Here is a 15,204-nt window from a genome sequence, read left to right on the forward strand (position 1 = left end):
TCTGAAAAGCATGCAGAACGCTTTGTTCAGAGGAAAAGACTGACTGGAACAGGTCTGCTCCCCAGGCCCAAGGTGCTGCTAATTCTGACACTTGCTGATTAGTTTGGCTCTGTAGAAACTCTCAGCTTTCTTGACCAGTACCCAGTGTTTGTTAACAGAAATACTTTTCTTTAGCCAGGAAAGGCTTTTCACTTGTGTTAATTCCTACCCTTTCCACTGCAGTCTCTGTATAAGAATGATTGATAGAAGACCACTTCTACATTACAGGTATTTCACAGCTTTCTGATGCTGGTTTTCCACTTGGGTTTTTTTTTAAAGCTTAGGGTTTTTTTCCTACAGGCAGTAAAACCCTAAGTAAATAAGAGCATGGATCCACTAAATGGTCAAAAATGTTTCTCAAAGAAACAAACACAGAGATCATGATGTTCCTCATTTTAATGATGACTGATGGTATTCCCATAATTACACAAATAAGTACCTGAAAACAGGTATCTAAAAATAATCCTAATGCAGGGGTTTGCCTTAATATTAAATAGACTTCAAAGAATTTGCTGCTCTTAGGAAATCCTAGGCAGAAGCTGAACTTAGCAACTTTCCTGTGAAGCTTCCCAGATGATAGTTATTTGGCACTAGTAGTTTTAGGTTTAAAATACAGAATTTTATACTGCTGCTAAATTATACCCATCTCCTGAAGAATACAAGGAGAGCAAAGGGCTCCAATCTTTGAAAATGTCAAATTGCTTGAATATACAGCATTAGGGAAAAGACATGCAGGTAATTATTTTAATGAAACGGACAATTTCTTCAACCTACTTTTAAAAAAATGTTAGTAAAGCAAGACAGGAAGCAGGCAATGATTAGAGTATTAGAAAAAACCCACCTCCCTGAATAGGCCTACATGCATATGCAGGAAAAACCTGACAACCAGGAAGGGGTAAAAATTGGTGATATCATGATGTCACCAAACAATGGGATAGAGAATCAATAAGAGCTTTAGAAAAAAAAATAAATACATTCTAGAAGATTCTTACAACTAGAAGTAATCTCTAAGGACAAACTGATTAAAAATGAACAATGAAAACTAAAAATTGTCATATCATCAACTTCCAGATGCTCCTACACACTTTTCAAGTGCAGTAGTTTGACAGGATGGCCCAATTCAGCAGGTTCAATATTTAATTTAAAACTTTCAATCTGATGGAGTGATGAGTCAGTTCCAAAAGAAACCAACTATTATAATAATTCAATGGATAGCAGGCATTTTAAATGCAGCAGTGTCAAAAAGCCTGTAGATAAATTGTACAGCCAATATTAATACCTTTGGAGAATAATTTTATGCAATTTAGTTCAGAAAAGAGTGACCTCAGATTGCCACATAAAAAGATTTTGCAAATCCGCTCCTTCGTCAGTTATGTAAAAAGCAGTGACATTTTACTGCTGTTAGTTCAGAGGAGGACTAAAGGCTTCTAGCCACAATTCTGATGCAGAAACTGAAACAGCAATCTAATGTACTTTATTCTCCTTAATTTTCCCTCTTCTTTTTATTCTCATTCCTACATCTGACAAAAATTTTTCCTTTCTCTCTTTCAACCTTCTCATCCTTCCCACTCACATCCACCTGCATCCAGCCCAGTTTCACCACTTTCCCCATTTCTCTTTTTTCATGATTGGAACAGCAAATATGATGAAAACTGAAGAAACCCCACCCCAATCAGAACTACTCCATCTTAGTGCTGGTCCTCCAAACATGGTAATGATTAAGATTTGCGTGACTTTTATCAAACATAAGCTGGCATTGACTCTGAGACTGGAGCTCCTTTCCACTTTCAGCTGCATCCTGCTGTTGCTTTCTCTACTTTATTATCAGTTAAAACCCACAGCTTATTCTCAACCCTGATGAAGGTCTAGAAGCAAAGAAAACACCTTTTTTGCAACCAATGCCCTGTAACATACAACTATTCATTTAAGCTTCTTTGAACCACTCATCAGTAGCTTATGTCAAAACAACATAAACATTTTGAGCCAACTATAATATATTAGCAAAATCCTAGCTATCAGTCTCAATGAGTCCTAGAAGATCCCAACACCCTGGCTTAATACTCAGCAGAAAAAGTATGGTATAAATAGCCATGTTGCAAACACCAGCTGTTAACAAATCACTTGCATTTGATTGTGCAGTGAATGGACACAAAAGCTTTCATTACCAGCCCACTTCAGAAACACATCCATACTCCTCTTAACCAGGCCCATAAATCACAGTGGATTGTTTCTTACCAGCAGGGGCTGTGAGTAGAGTTCAAGCTGTGCTCTGTAAATTATGTCCTCCAATACCTCCTGGCCAAGCTCCCACTGACCATTATATCTAAAAAGTAAAGGCAGACATTTATCTTCCACTTCTTATGAAAACAAACTTGTTCTTTTTTCTGCCCAATTCAGCTTTGCACTTCTCAGCTTATGCAGAAAATTCATCAACTGTATGTACACCACAGTGTACATTCACTTCTTTCAGCACTACAGCGTATTTTGTTAACTTCTTGGTGTAACAAGAAAGCTCCCCCATGTTCCCTCCAAACAAGACAAAATTGAAGCCACAATCAGGACAAACTTTAAAAAAATGGGGTCAATATGTAAACGCTAATGCTACTTAGCAGAACTGAATTTGCTCTAGAAATGTATTTTTGCTACCTCAGATGCTTCTGACATTTAAGAGGTCTGCATTTCATCAGTTTATCTTGGCATCCAAGCTCATTATGCTTGTGAATAGAAGGTATCTGTTGTTCTGGCAAGATGGAAAAAACTGAAACCAGAAGCCTAACTCTCTTCAGCACCTACTGCTGGCCCTTCATCACCTAATTCAGTGCTGACAAAAATATTTTCTAATCTGTTGGCTGAATAAGCAAGTAATGGGAAATATACTAATTGATTACAAACTTGTGCTATGAATCTAAATATTTTTTTCAATTATAAACCAACTGGCATTTATATTTTAATTCATGTAAAAGCAGACCTTTCTCTTCAAGTAAGAAAACCCTGTCCACTTACATGGCGTAATAGACACCTGTGAGCAGCTGCACCATGAAGTCAGGGTCTAACACCACTCTACCACAATGCTCTTTCCAGCGTTTCTCATGCTGCCGTGGAAATCCACTCACACACAGCCTAAAAACAACACCATTACAGGAAAGTATTAACTCCACAAAGAATACAAATGTCTTTACATCACAGAGATTTTAGGTATTTTAAAATAGAAATACATAACACAGAACATTCTTATGCTGCAGTTTTGTAGCAGTGCCTTGATATGCGGCTCACTGAAAGCCCAGTGTTACTCCCATGTAGCCAATAATTCCTCCACCTGTTTTCCTCAAATCATGACCAGCTTCTAAAGAACAAGATGTTCTCCACTACCAGCCTGGACACTCTCCCTAAAATTCAGTAACTGAAACCAATTTTTTTTATAGGAAACATTTCAGTGGTACAGAAGAGAAGTATGTCTCCTCCCATCTAATGAATAATGACAGCATGCAAGTCACCTTGTAACTAAAGTCAGATAACACACATATTATAGTCTTGATAACTGCTCTCAGCTGCCTTGTAAGAAATATTTCTGACTCTTGAAAAAAGGGTCTGTCTTCCCATATACTGCCTACATTAAAATCAGGAAAATTTATTATATCCTTATTGCATCAGTTTCCTATCTGAATCTTCATCACAGAAGCAACACATGGCCACTGATACATAGCAACTGTGGCACTGTCTCCAAAACAACAGAAATCTCCTGCATATAAAATGTTGTCTTGCTTCTCTACTCAAAGAACAGATCAAATTTTCAGATGCAGGAAAATGAAACATATTTGGCAAATTTAGCATAGCCACAACTCAAGTGAAAATGATGGAAGCATACCAAGAACCAATCTATCCCCATCAGAAAGTACTTTTCTTTACTGGATGAATATTTTAAAATCTACATGACCCTGAAGACTCCTTCAAAGGCAAGTGTCTCACCTGGAACCCATTGTACAAAGTGACTGGTAAGAAGAAGCAGGCATGTAGACAATAGCTGAATTGTAACACAGCATAAGAAAGCTCAGCACCTCGAACCTGAAAAGAGAAAAGCAAAATCTTACATTGTTTATATTCTTAATATTTCACTGAAATTAAACACAAGAAATCTACAATTCAGGCTCAAAAAGCACCCTACAGGAAAGGGTGTCAGAAGTAAACACACAAATCCTTTAACCCTCTTTCATTATAATTCACTAACTTGAAACAGGCTATCAAAGGTTCACTATAAACACTTAAATTTATTCTTCTGAAAATCATGAAAGTTCTTAGCATATGCAGGAACTATGAAGGAAATGAGATACAGCATAATATTTGGACAGTTCTAGAAGTGGAAATGTCTGCAATGCATTCAAAATTATTTTATCAGTTTTCCCAGTGCTGTCTTTAGACACAGGTAAAGCTAACAGTCATTAAACAGCGGGGCAATTTCTCTCACTCCTGTTCTGTCTATCCACTTAGCTCCATTCCCTTTTTCCAGTAGAAAAAAAGAGTCACAGCCCCTGATCAAAAGCTGAATTTTGTTACACTTCTAGGAAAAACTGAATAGACAGCCATAAAACAAAAGCTATTCCTTGCAGACACAGAAATGACAGAGAAGTTATTCTTCAAAATCAACTAGTAGAAGAACACACAAGGATGGAACAAAGAAAAACAGAATTGTACTCAAGACTACTAAGGCTGTTCTCTAGATTTATTGCCGAGCATTTAATGCTGAGAAAGGACTGATCACAAAATAGTTTGGTTTTGTTTCAGAACTTGTCTCCCTAGTGAAGCACCTTTAATATTAAGAGTACATCCACCTACCTGTTCTGTGCTGTGAAGGTTTCTCTTTGAGGATGAAGATCACTGTAAACTACTCTGATCAGATCATGCTGACTTAATGCTCCTTCAGTTAAAGCCATGGATCCAATGGTAGAGGGCTACAAGTAGGTGGTGGGAGAAGGAAGGAAGGGGGAGAAGTCGTAAGTAAAAATTCCCCAAAAGCATTAAAGCTCCCAACTACCTAAGGCAAAAGATACACTTATCTTGTGATCTGTAAAAATAGAGATTACTCCAGAATACAGTGGAGCTAAAAACATTACCTAGTTTCATTGCTATAAAGTGTACACACTTAGAAGTAATAGAGCAGGTGAGAGCAATTTTCAACTTTTATTCTTACATATCCATGTACAGTTTGTCCTAATCACACAGACCTTTTGTCAAGAAACATTAGTGAAAGAAACACACAACTGCAAGTTCTAACTGAACTAAGGAAGAGTTAGAAGGAAGATTGCTTTTATGCTAACATGTAAGAGGAGAAAAAAAGCAGTTGCAACTACAACATAACTAACTCTATTAAAAACAGGCAGTCAACAAAGATTTTTCAACATTTATATACCTGCTCTTCTACAAATTCTATAGCATTCTATTACACTAGCTGCAAGCTGTAGACATTGAAAACTTACTACAAGAAGATGCATCTAAAATGGCCTGTGGCATCAAATGGATCCAGTTTCCATTCCTCTAATAGATCAAATTTAAATTTACCATAGTAGCTCTCTTACCTCATGATATATTGAGGGTTTAGATAATGAAGGGATGGTGAAAGACAAAACTTTGTTATTTCCATCTTTGTCAGCAATTTCCTGCATTAAAAACAAAACCAGAACTCAAACAGGAGTAAGGAGACAGGAGTGGAATGATTTTCAGCTCTTAGAAGGAAGTTAACAAATAAGTTAGATGTCCTGATCTGATAAGACTATTAACACCCCAAGGACTTTGTGCATTTGCAGAATATCAACAATAGCAACACACATATTTAATAAGAGGGAAAAGACCTCTATTACAGACTGCTCTGCAGAATTAGTGTGCAATACTTTAAAAAAACCCCAGCACTGGCTCTTTAATCAGTGAGACTAAAGATACTGACACAGAAGGGCTGATGAGTCACTTGCTGACAATGGGTAGTATTTCATAATAAATGCACCACAGAGAAAAGGTGAAATCAAGGGGACTGGCAAAGTTTCCTCAGGAGGAAACACACACAGTATTTTCTTCAAAGGCTTTCAAACTGGTCAGATTTTGTAGTTGCTAGGCTACTACATAAGCAAACCCTGCAGTTTTAAAAGAAAATATACTGGGAGCAATTACGTAAGACAACACCAAAAAGGAGTCTAAAATCCTGCCTTTGCACTTTGTACAGCAAATTTTCAAACAATAAGCTCCAGTCATTCCAGTTTATGTAAAAGTTTAGCCCAGGGCAGCTCAGTACTTGTAGTAGGCTTCAAGGATTATAACAGGAGAACGGCTGACAGAATTTGTCAGAACACAGAAGATTTATTTACCCCTTTCTCCTTCTAAGTATTCAGAAAATAACTTCACTCTCAGTCTATGTGCAGAAAAATATCAGCTTCATTAAAGAAAAAAAATAGTGGAAGCCACTGTTCATTTTGAGGTCTCTTTCTTTCTGAATATGGAGAGAATGAAGAAATTACTGTCCTTAAAAAATATGAATCACCAACATGACTTTCAAATGAACTGCAGAACAATCTAGGAGGAGGAAAGATAAATGTACTACTTCAATCCAAAGTACAAAAAAATCCATTTCCAAGCAGTTTCCAGTGTTTTTTTCTATAAAAATAAATCTAAAATAACTAGATCGTCCAATTGTTAGAGCTGATCTACAGATACATAACTAGAATACATTTTAAGAATCACAGTTTGGCTATTCTGTATCTTATGTGTAGAAATACAATGCACAATTGAAAGGAGGGGTTTACAATGACATTAGAGGGAAGGGTGATATTCAGTAGAGTATGTTTCAAGGTCCTATAACACAGAAATTCCCACTGGAGACTGTTTGATAAATTCAGCAGTACTGCCACAAGAGACAGTCTCATAATATTAAAAAAGAAAACACTTTCAGGCCAGGGTAAGGATGTAAAAAACTGCTTTTACATCCAATAGCCAAATTGAGTAATTTACAGTTGCTTATTCTTAAAACCAAAGTTCCCCTCAAGACAATTATCTTACTCAAATGGACACATGGATGTATCTGAGTGCTCACATGCAGAATGGCTTCACCATCAAACTACCCCCTTAAAATAGACATGTTCAGAGTACATGGGAGGGCAGGGGAAGTGACACATCAAGAATAAGTATATGTGTCTGACAATCATAAGAAGTCTTATTTTGCAACATTAAGAAGGCCTTCCTAATTTCCCTACAAACAGAAGTATATAAAAGTTTGAGAAAGTCCATGAGATGATCCTTTCCAATGCAAATATTTTATCCAAAAAGATAATTTAAAAAAATATATATCTTTGCAAACACATCTTTACTAAACCTTCATTACATTATGCTTTTCCCTGTATTAAATACACTCTCCTTTAAGTGTATTTTAATTTTAAATATCTTGTTCTAATAATTTACTTTATTCCTAGCAGTCAGCAATGCAAAACTTCAGATCAAAGCTGTCCTCAGCCACTGCCACTCATCTCACTCACCAGGTTGTAAATGCCAAGCAGCAATGCCTCAATGCAGCCATTGCTCTGCCTGTCCCTGCTGGCAGTGAGACGCAGATACACCCAGATCAGCTCTGGCAGGAACTGCAGCGTGAATCTCTTGAGCCGCACTTCAGAACTCCGATAAAGTTCAAAGAGCTGGTGGCAAACAGGCTCCAGGAGCTGTGGAAAGGCAAAAAAGCTAATCACTTACTGGTAGGCTTCTCTAATAAGGGAGAGTGAACAAATCAAGGGGCTATATCATATAGCCACTGCAGTCAGTACAAATTGCATTTCCTGCTGGCAGCTCAGTGAATGAATCACACTGGTATCCATGAGGACAGCCATGTGGGACACTGGTATACAGTATTTGGACATGTGGCCACTACAGCCACTATCATGTGTGCTTTGATAAGATTCTTCTCTAAGGCTATCAGTACAAGATTTATTCTCTGTACAGGCATGTGACAGACACGTGGTTTGAACTCTGTGCACTGTAAAACTTTAGTGCAGTTGTAAGATCTATGGAAGCACAAAGGTCAAAGATCAGCTGCTAATGACAAGTCTATTGACAGAAATATGAATTAATTTCTTACCTACACCTTTCGAGTCTCAAAACCAAGAACTGAGTGTGTTCATTACAATGCAAACTGATCTTTTCATTTTGAGTTGCAGTTCAGGTTTCTCTACAAGAATGAAAATAAAGGCCCCTATCCAGTCAGTGTGATAAAAGCATGAGGTAAACGTGCCATATTAACAGCCTATAATGCTAAACCAATAACTAAGACTCATCCATTAAACTTTTAGGCAACAGGAAAAAAAGCAGGAAGAATCATACTGAACAGTCTCATTCTTTCCCATGACTAATCAAGTTTTTATTACCGAAATCAAAACTTGATGGGAAAAAAATGTAAACATTTCTTAAATTTCCATTACAAACTTTTGTAATGTTTGTGACCACTATCTAATATTGTGTTATACTAAATGTGATGATCTGACATAAGGAAAGTATTTATGGGATTCACTGCCCAAAAAGGCAGGGGCATACATGTAACCTAAGGCATCCATATTCATATAGAAGAGCTAGAGACAGAAAATAGAGGCCAGAATCTCAGGTCCTCATTCTAACAGTACATGCTTCATGCAGCTCTCTTAGACATACAGACATACAGATTAGATAAGGCATATATGACCCTCCTTTCACTCCCAGGCATATGCACCTGGGACTTTGAGAGCATTAGCAGCATATTTCACGGACTTTGATGCATTCTTTTTTCATTAATTTGTCTATTCATCATAATCATAGTACAAACTTCCAGTAGAATTGAGAGTCACACTTTTGCTATGCTGCACAAAGATATATTTCTGTGGTTTACTGTGAACCATCCATCCTCTTAAAAAACTTAGGAGTCCTTTGCTAACAACAGAGGGACCAACATTTCTGCAAGTGAAGAATAGCTGGAATGTTTGATAAATGTGCAATGCCATAAAGCTCTACCAATGTACAATTTCACATATCCATATTTACACTTAGATATTTTACACTGGTACATCACAAACACGAAACATAAATTTGACAGAATTATCTATTAAGAGAGCATCACCCAGGAAACAGTTTCATTTCTGAATTTCACTTCACACAATATTCCAGTCAATGTAGCACACCATATTTAACCAGTGATTACGTAAGCCATAACATGACATTTACGTAAAATAAAACTCAGCTGTCAGAGAAATCTCTTCTTAAACAAGGCTCTGGTGTAAGTACCTTGTGTAACAAGGGTCTGATTGACAGACTTCTTACTCTAAGCTAGAGGCCAGTGTTTACAACAAAAGCAAAGAGAAACTCTACAAGGAGAATGAAGAAAGAGGACATTGACAATGTTGACACAGAATGAGAGAAGTCCAGTCATTTAAAACAAATGGATATTTACAAGTCATATAAATCTGTCTATAGGCATAGACATCCATATTTATATGCATGTATAGAAAGACAGATAGATAGAAAGATATAAAATAACCAGCCACTTAAGTTTTGGCTTGGGGTCTAAATGAAATTTGAACTCTGTAAAGCTTCTATTAGAATCACTTAAAGGAAAAAATGGTACAGCTTTCTGGTAGTATATTTATTCCAGTATTTCATACATGTATAGCACTTTATGTTCAAAAGAGGCATACGTATATACTTTCTTAATCATTTTTTACTTAGTAGAGACTCCTATCTAAAAGTGACAATAATTCTTAAAACCAACTGTTACAGTAAATGTTCTAATCCTCAGAAATAGAACTGTATCCTTGCTTTATGAAAGACCTAACATATTTCAGATGTTCAAATTTAAAAAGTGGTTACAAAGTAATTTGGACATCACTAAATAAATTTGTAGATTTTTTCTTTCAAAGAAAATATGATTAAGAGGAGAACAGAAAGAAGAAGAAACCTCTGAAAAACAAAACATGCAAGCATATCTGCAGCGAGATGACAAGTGCAAGAAAAGCTAAAAATATTATCTGAAACCAGATATATACAATGGCAATGCTATAAATAGTACTCGTATTAGATTAGAGATGACAGCAGCCTAAAGCTGTTTCCTACTTGAAATCAGCCAGTCTAATCCAAGTCCCATTAAAAAGAGTGGAAAAGAAAAATTTATTTTAGCTAAGTCAGATGACACTCAACCAGAGCAGTTACTAAGTTTATTCTACCTACATTCAAATGCAAATTTTATAAAATTAGTCTTTTAAGACTAGGGAGACATTCTTCCTTGAAAAATACAAGCAGTATCCAGTCAGTGGTGCTGCAAGCATTCAAATTCTCCTTATTTTTAGTAGTTGTCATATTTGTTGTGGAAAATGTTAAATAACTGCAATAACATAGGTAAAAACCTATGACTACTAAAGCACTTGTGCTGTGTTCAGAGCTGTAAGAAAAGCTGTAAGCTTTTTCCACAAGAAAAAGCTGCCATCACAAAGATGCTACAACACCAATATTTTCAAAAGCACAACCACCCAGGATTTTCCCATCAAAGTACAGTATGATAGCCTCCCACCTGGAAACACAAAATTTGACACTCAGAGAAAGAACAAATGTTCTCCTTACATCCTAGTTACCTGGCTTTCCAAAGAGCCAGCCTCTTCCAAGTAATTCTCTGAATACACATACTGAGAAGACAGTGGATAAACAGAGGAAATGGAGCTTTTGTCATCAGTAATGGGTGTATACATGAACTGGCACACATTTTTTAATCCCCAAGATCTTTCAGTCCAAAGTTAAAGCAAACTGTGTAGCACAGAAATCGGAAAAAAAAATCCAAAGTAAAATATCTCTTACAATCCTCTTTTTCCTGACAAACAAAATTTTAATTATAAGATCTTTCCCTTTCCTATTAGCATAAGCAGCAAAAGCATTAAAAAAGGACATTTTTACTGGCTTAAACATGCAGTGAGCATCAATGATCTAATTTTCACTTTTCATTTTATTCCTCAGAGATGCAAACCAGTCATGTTTTAAGGAAGATGATGAATAGCCTTCCTTTGGCTTATTTTACAAGTTTTCCAAATGCTAAGAGTCATATCTTGAAGTTAAATATAATGTTTTAGAAAATGAATGACAAATATTGCAATACTTGCCTTTCTGAAGAATTCAGTTGCAGAAAATAAAATATGCTTACTTTAGACTTAACCATACCATAATGGGTGAAACCATTTATTATTTCAAGAGTACTGGGTCTGGGCTTGCTTGGCATTACAAAGGTGATCTCACTCTGTTTCATAGCTGCCCTGAGTTAAACCTAATTAGCACCCCATGAATATTCAATATTTGAATTTCAGTAGGGCAGTAATTTGACATGCATAGAGTATTGTCTACAGCCATAAACCAACCCTAAAAATTATAAAACTATCTGAAAAACAGAACCTCAAAAGCATTTTACTTGTGAATTCCAATACCACACATAAATCAATATATTATTTGGTTAAATTGGTTGTATATGAGCAATACCACTCTCTACACTTTTAGCAAATTTCTACTCCAGTCATCTTTATATTTAAAAATGTCAGGGCACTTCCTCAAAGGCAAATAGCAACAACTCTATTTAACTTATCAATATGCTTGCCCTCATTTAATAGCTCACAAACAGTAGACACCTGCAAAAGAGAGAAACAGCTTGGTTGTTTAGCTCCTAAATATGCTGATTCCATGTAAAATTAATAATCCTGGTCTTATCAAGATAGAATGATGTGATTCTAGAAAAAATTGTGTTTGCCCTAAACAGTTTGCCACTCATTAGAAGTTTTAAAAATCAGTCATCTTTATGATTAAATTGCACTAAAGAATTACTTGTCCATCATGTTTAAGAACCCAGAAACAGTATTTTTATAATAGTCTTTCACATGTATTTAATCTTCATAAGCCATGAATTACCCTTCTAACAAATAATGCCCTATAAAGCATATTTAAAAACCCCTCTTACAGGGGGGTTTTTTGTTAGAGACAAATATTGTTAGAGACAAATATTACTGCACAATTATGTAAAGTAATGAATTCACTTTGGTTATATTCCTCACAAGCAAATAACTTTGGAAGAAGTACAACAAGGAAATACATCCTGCCTTAACAAGTGGAACCTGAAGCTGGACATCTTTGTGTCTAGGATTGTTTATCTTACACGTGGCAGCAGAATCAGGCTGAAACTGCAACAGCTGTTCCAAAGAGTAATATTTGACAAGCACCAGTGAGCAGTAACATAAGATCACCCTAAAAAGATTTGCAAATCTGGTTCTTTTCTCTTTAAATAAAATAAATCAAATGCTTATTCTCAAAACAATGAGAACCTTTTACATTTTCAGGAGTCTACACAAATACATAGACAGCAGCAATGGTGGCTTCAGGTTGAAGAGAGAATAACAGCAGCTTTTCAGTACAAAGAAAAAGGTCACTATGCAGGTTATTTATAATACTGAAATGAAGCTGACAGCTATGAAGCTTTTTTTTTTTTAATTGCATGAGCATTATGCAATCTCCTTGAAGCTAAATCAAGCACTCAGCTTTCTAAAACAGCTAAGCTGTACTTAGGAAAATGAAAAACTTCCTTGCTGTGTACACTACCCATTTAATTTATAAATATATGAGAAGTCACAGATGATACACCAAGTATTTGTAAGCATTTTATCTAAAGTAGTTGACATGTCAGAGAATGGTATACTTGCACAATTTATTCAGAACTTATTTTTCACACACTTGCCCAGAAATGCTCCTCACAGAAGCCAATGGGTTGCAAAGCTCAGTTTAATGTCACTTGCAAAATGAATTATGTACAAGGGTAAGCTAAGTTTGCATTGTGTCTATTTACATTTTGGGGCCCTGATTCTGCTCTTGTTTACAGCAGTGTAAACCAAATTACACAGAAGTGATACTAATATAAGCACGAGAAGATCTTGTTATCTTAATGGCATTTAAAAAAAGGCTCCATCTTCCACCGCAACACGCCACCACACAAGAAGTACATGGGTCTTTGTGAGTTTCACTGTAAGGCCTACTTTGTCTCTGTTATGACTGAAAGGTGGTTTCTGGGAACTGGAAAAAAAAAAAAAACCTAAAAAAAAAAAAGCCAAGCTTGAAACCCTCCCAAATAAAAAAACCCCAAACCAAAACACCAAAACCAACCCATGCCAAAAAAACCACAACAGTCAGCTGTGGCAAGGAGAACCTAGCAGACAGCATAAACATTATTTTTGGAAGCAGATGAGATTGTGTCTTACTAGAAAGGCATTAAAGTAACTGTAAAAAACAAGAGACTAAACAGAGGGATGATACCCATGGAAAAAAAGAATCAATCTTCCTCTGCTTTAGTTTCTCCAGTTTCAGTTGTAGAGGTGAAAGATCCAGGGATGAGAATAAAAATAGTTCTTTAAAATCTCCTACCTCGTTGTTTGGGTCTTGAATGACCTTATAAAGAGCTGGTACCAGTGGTTTTTTTCGGTGCAATGTAGCTGCATAGCTGGAAATTTGTGATTCAGGTAATGCCTAAAGAAAAAAAAAAAAAAAGAATGAAGTCTCATCCCAACAGCCAAGAAAAGTCCTGAAGTTCAGTAAATTTTCAGACTTGTAACCTAACTGTTGAGTACAAGTCCTTCTCCATACAAACAGCATTTGGGAGCACTAAACCATTTTCAGGCTTAAATCCAAAAACAGTTTAGACTCATCTTCCATAAATCATTTGCTTTAGTTTGGTATGAGGAATCTCTTTCTTGATAGCCTGGATTTAACAGGATCTTTTTGAAGACTTCATCAAATCAACTCAACTTATTTAAGAGGTGTCAAGAGTATAGAATGAGCATGGATAGTCTCGAGTCTTCCCTGAGCAACCATGTTTGTGGATTTTGCACCCTTGGAACTTAAGCAAATTTCCAACAACAGCACATGATGACTTACTCTCATCAATGATTGAGGAACTACTAATTCTTAATTTAAATAATAGAATAATTTCTTATCAGTCATGAAATCCTGTTTTCTTGTCTATGCATTACCCTGTATTTCACTCAGCATATTTATCAACATGCAAAATAGCTTAAAAATACTTCAAATCCTTCACGATGAAACAATTAATTTTATGCAGCTCACGGGGAGGGGGAAAAGTAAAGTATTTTCCTTTTTTTTTTTTTTAAGTCCAAATAAATATATACTAATTATTTTTAAATTTGAAAGTTCTTCAATTGCAAATTTGGGCAGCATTATCCACCTGTTAGTTAAATTCTAACAGCTTGACCTACACAAAACACACATTTAAAAGACCACATTGTTATTGTAGTGTTCTGCTCTGCAATAATAAACAATAAAAATAAACTACTTATTAGAATTATGCATTACATATTATGTACCAGTCAACTCAATTATACAGACCTTTGGATGTTTATGAATAAGAAACTGAAAGATCAAAGTAATAGAAATTTAAAATGTTAATTATTTGATATTAAAAAACCCCACTACTATGTTTGGTGGTATTGAGCCAATGGTTTAGGCATCATTAATCTTCCCAGTTCACCTTGAATTCTGACAGCCATTCTTCCACCACACCTCGTTCTGATCCCAGCATTTTCTTACTTCTTTTGCTTCTCTCTTACCTTTAGAAGAAAAATAAGAAGTTAAATATTAGTTATGGTAGGAAAATTTAGTTTTTTACAATCCTCCCCAATGAAAAGCTGTTAATGCCTTTCCAATAAGATTATATAATACAAAACAATTTAAAAGGTTGCATTTTGGACAATCAGACCCATTATTTAACAGTAATTTTCTTTGTTTAGTCTAAAATGCTCTGCATAAATGGGGAAGGAGGAAAAAGAAGGATTCAGTGCTCCAGGCCACTTGTCTTTCAGTTGTGTTTTGAAAATTACTTAGGTTCAACAAAATGTACATACAAGTTACATCATGGAAGTCCTACAATAAATGACCTTTTGGTAGCCAGACTAGATGACTGGAATCATCAATTCTCTTGGCAGAACTTACTTGTTTTTGTATTTATTTTGTAAGTTATTTGTATTTAGGAACAATCAGTATTTGTTAAATGAAAAGTGAAGTGAAATAAGATAAAAGGCTTCCCAACACATTTTTTGAGTTAATGTATCATTTTTTCAATGGCCCTTGGCAGGAAATCATTAAGAG

General features: G+C 35.7%; 1 protein-coding gene across 5 annotated transcripts in view; it reads right to left on the reverse strand.

Annotated features, from left to right (window-relative positions):
* Window positions 1-15,204, reverse strand: part of HYCC2 (hyccin PI4KA lipid kinase complex subunit 2) — a 50,280-nt gene that overhangs the window by 15,740 nt on the left and 19,336 nt on the right. For all 5 annotated transcript variants that reach the window (XM_058028162.1, XM_058028160.1, XM_058028161.1 and 2 more), the window contains 8 exons: window positions 14,588-14,666; window positions 13,468-13,569; window positions 7,551-7,730; window positions 5,610-5,690; window positions 4,870-4,985; window positions 4,006-4,101; window positions 3,043-3,159; window positions 2,275-2,362 (listed from right to left, as the gene is read on the reverse strand). In XM_058028162.1, coding sequence (XP_057884145.1) covers window positions 2,275-2,362; window positions 3,043-3,159; window positions 4,006-4,101; window positions 4,870-4,985; window positions 5,610-5,690; window positions 7,551-7,730; window positions 13,468-13,569; window positions 14,588-14,638 — 831 coding nt within the window. In that variant the 5' untranslated portion in view covers window positions 14,639-14,666. The remainder of the gene's footprint in view (window positions 1-2,274; window positions 2,363-3,042; window positions 3,160-4,005; window positions 4,102-4,869; window positions 4,986-5,609; window positions 5,691-7,550; window positions 7,731-13,467; window positions 13,570-14,587; window positions 14,667-15,204) is intronic.

The sequence above is a fragment of the Melospiza georgiana genome, chromosome 7 (assembly GCF_028018845.1).
Source record: "Melospiza georgiana isolate bMelGeo1 chromosome 7, bMelGeo1.pri, whole genome shotgun sequence".
Classification (NCBI taxonomy): domain Eukaryota; kingdom Metazoa; phylum Chordata; class Aves; order Passeriformes; family Passerellidae; genus Melospiza; species Melospiza georgiana.